Raw genomic sequence first — 3,514 nt, forward strand, 5'->3', positions numbered from 1 at the left:
TGAAAGAAGTACATCAATGTTTCCCATTAAGTTTGACACTTGTGGTAGTTTTTTAGGCAGATACCTTTCTTCAAATTAAAGTATCCTTCTGTTCTTTTCTTTGCTAAAGCTTAGTATCATGAAGAGTTGTGAATTTTTCCAATTCTAATACAAAGGTGATCATATAACTTATCAGCTGGTATTAGTAACAAGAAGTCCCGATAACAAAAAAAGTAAGACCAAGATTTGTTTCAGATGTCAGGATGCCAAAAAAAAAAAAAAAGAGTCAGACATTGAGCTGTTAAATAACATGCTTAATGAGTAAAGTCTATTTAATGTGAACTAATTTGGGGATCCCACAGAATGATACGAAATTTGTGAGAACTAACTAATTAACAGGGAATATCAGCATTAATGAACAGAACAGTTCATAAATGTAACAGATGATATAGATTCTGATATTACTTTATTTTTTAGCAGTGACTTAAACAAGTTGGAAATTTAGTTCTGTCTTACATAAATGAAGTTTGAGCCAAGTAGTATGGGGCTGGTATTACAACTCTGTGTTAAGGATATGGAATCCTTCAGTCTTGCTTTTCCACTAACCATAACACACATCCTCAGGGTCCAAAATGGCTGCCTGAATTCCCACAACGATTCCACAATCACAGAATTATCATTTAATATACCACCTTCATTTATATTTTATTGGCCATAATTCGTCACGTGGCCACACCTAACTACATTGGATGCTGGGAAATGTCTTTTAGCTAGGAAGAAATGTGCCTTAAAAAAACAAAGAAATAAACAAACATTGCCATCCCTTGAATCCTGACTGGAAAAGTTTTCAGATTTGTGATCTTTATAAGGAAAGCAAACTGCCACATCTTTCTGCTGTAGAGCAGGAGATGGTTTCGAACAAACGCTCCTTACATCAGCAGCCAAGGGCTTACTTACAGTGCCACCAGGGCTGCTCAACTAGGATCAGTATTCTAAAAGTAAACTTTTTTTTTCAGTTAAAATAGCTTCAGAAAGTTCCTATTCCTGATATTTTTTCCCTTCTTTCCATAAAGGTTTTTCAAAGTATGGCTTGAATGGCAAGAAGCTTAATAATCTGATCCCTGTCTTTTAGTGAATTCTTTTCATTATTATATTCTAAAGAAACATAAAATTCAACTCTCCTCAGATGCCCTAAGACGATACTGAGCTGCCAACTCCAAGATATGAGTGACCTGAGGGTGGAAATAGCATTTCCTGCCCTACCCATTAGTATTTTTCTGTTGCATTACATTACATTCAGCAATACAGGTTCCAGCCCCTATAAAGTATTTGGTCAAGCCCATTTTGATTTCTTTCCTATTGAAATTTAATTTTTTTAAGTTTAATGTTTTATTTTTCATCGGAAACCACCACCAACCTGGTCCACAATTTCCTCATGGCATTTTTCACTTCCTTATTCCTGAAAGTATAAATCAAAAGATTGAGCAAGGGAGTTACAAAGGTGTAAACTATGGCCACCATCTTATCGAAGGAGAAAGCAGATGGAGGTCTGGCATACACAATTATGCATGGGACAAAGAATAAAACCACGACAGCAATGTGAGATCCACAGGTGGAGAGAGCTTTCCGCCATCCTTCAGAGCTATGAGTTCTTAGCGAGAGCAAGATGACACAATAGGAGATGAGCAACAAGGAGAAGATTATGATGCAGATAAACCCACTACTGCCAACAACCAAAAGGCTAAGGATGTGAGTGTCAGTGCAGGCAAGCTTCAATAATGGGTACAAATCACATAGGAAGTGATTGATAACATTGGGGCCACAGAAGGGCAGCTGGAAAATGAAGACAATTTGTATCACAGAACGTAAGAAGCCACCTGTCCAGGCTACCCCCGTCAGGATACCACAGAGCCTCCAGTTCATGATAGAGGGGTAGTGCAATGGCTTGCAAATGGCCACATAGCAGTCATAGGCCATGGCGGTGAGGATAATCACCTCCACTCCAGCAAAGAAGTGATCAGCAAAGACCTGGGTCATACAGCCCTTGAAGGAGATGGTTTTCTTCTCATAGAGGGAGTCCACAATCATCTTTGGTGCAAATGCAGAGGAATAGCAGGCATCCAGGAAGGACAGGAAGGCCAGAAAGAAGTACATCGGGGATCCCAGGAGTTTCGGACTGCTGACAATGGTCACCACAACTAGCAAATTGCCCCCAACAGTTGCCACGTAGCAGAACAAAAATACAACAAATTCTATTTTTTGAACACTTGGATTCCATGAAAGACCCAAGAGGACGAACTCAGTTACGAAGCTTTGGTTTTGCATATTTCAGAGGAAAAGGTGGAAGCTACCACAGTGACCATGTAGAATCTGAAATTATGAGAAAGATGTTTGTCTCAAGTGAGTTTTTGATATTAGCATAGTCATCAAAGTGTTGGTGAATCCATAAGCAAAATTATTTTAAGTCCTTTGTTGTTGTTAAAAATACAAAAAAAGAAATTTCTTGAGCTATGAGCCAGAGCTGAGGTTAAACCCTTTAAAACAGTCAGAGTTTCAATATGTGAGAATGGAAACATTCATATGTGGTAAGGATGACAAATAGTTTTTAAAGTGGGTGCCAGCTTTGACTTGTTAGGAGTGGCTACCTAGAGTGAAATGTTGAGGAGGATTCTGAAGCACATCCAAGCTCTGAGGAAAGGAGGACTATAATGTATTAGTTATGCCTCCCATTGACATGGCATGGGAACCAGGATGACTTGCATGGGAAATGCATCTCTCCCCAGGAGACTGCCTTATCTAAAAATAAAAGAACAGATAACGTGTATTTTAAGAGACCTTTGGAAGCCATGCCCACTCCCCCAAATATTTCTTTAAAAGTTTGAGCTGAACGGGGCCTTTAAGATGAAGTACTTCATTCCATTTAAAAAATAAAGACCAATGGAAAAAGTGCCTAACTGTATGCTTAAAGAAAATGAGTATATATTAAGTGTTTTTTTTTAATTATCATTTTAAAATGAACACTGAAACTGACAAAAATAATAATACCTACTTTAAAACGTTGTGTTGTTGACTAAGTGAAATAACACAAGGAAAGCAATTGCTCAGTGCCTAGTTTCTAGGATACGGTCCATATTAGATTTTATTACCCCTAATTTGGGAGGTTAAGTTAAAAAATTAACAAAAGGTATATCTGGGATGTTCTGGCTCCAAAGTCAAAGTCCATTCCACTGGATCAATAACAAGCAGTGAGAATGTTTCTTTTCTGGGAGAACTTCAGAGCAAGGATGGCCTTTGTACAGTCTCCACACAGCTCTCAAGGTTAAAACATTCTGATTCATTTATTCATGTTTAAATCAGACACCTCAGGGAAAAGAAACTCCACATGATTTATAATCAGAAGGTAATGGCCCTACCATATAAATAAATATCAAATACATGTACAAAGGGCAACAACCATGGAAGTGAAGAATAGAAACAACATATTCAACATAAGCCAGTCTTAAGACTTTATTAATTCTTAACCAATTGTTTAAAC

General features: G+C 37.7%; 1 protein-coding gene across 1 annotated transcript; it reads right to left on the minus strand.

Annotated features, from left to right (window-relative positions):
• Positions 1–879: 879 nt before the first annotated feature.
• Positions 880–2,354, minus strand: LOC100653616 (olfactory receptor 4C15-like). Its single transcript, XM_064274212.1, has one exon. It carries the CDS (start codon positions 2,302–2,304, stop codon positions 1,369–1,371), a length of 936 nt encoding a protein of 311 aa, XP_064130282.1. The 5' UTR covers positions 2,305–2,354; the 3' UTR covers positions 880–1,368.
• Positions 2,355–3,514: the final 1,160 nt, after the last annotated feature.

The sequence above is a fragment of the Loxodonta africana genome, chromosome 22, assembly GCF_030014295.1.
Source record: "Loxodonta africana isolate mLoxAfr1 chromosome 22, mLoxAfr1.hap2, whole genome shotgun sequence".
NCBI lineage: Eukaryota > Metazoa > Chordata > Mammalia > Proboscidea > Elephantidae > Loxodonta > Loxodonta africana.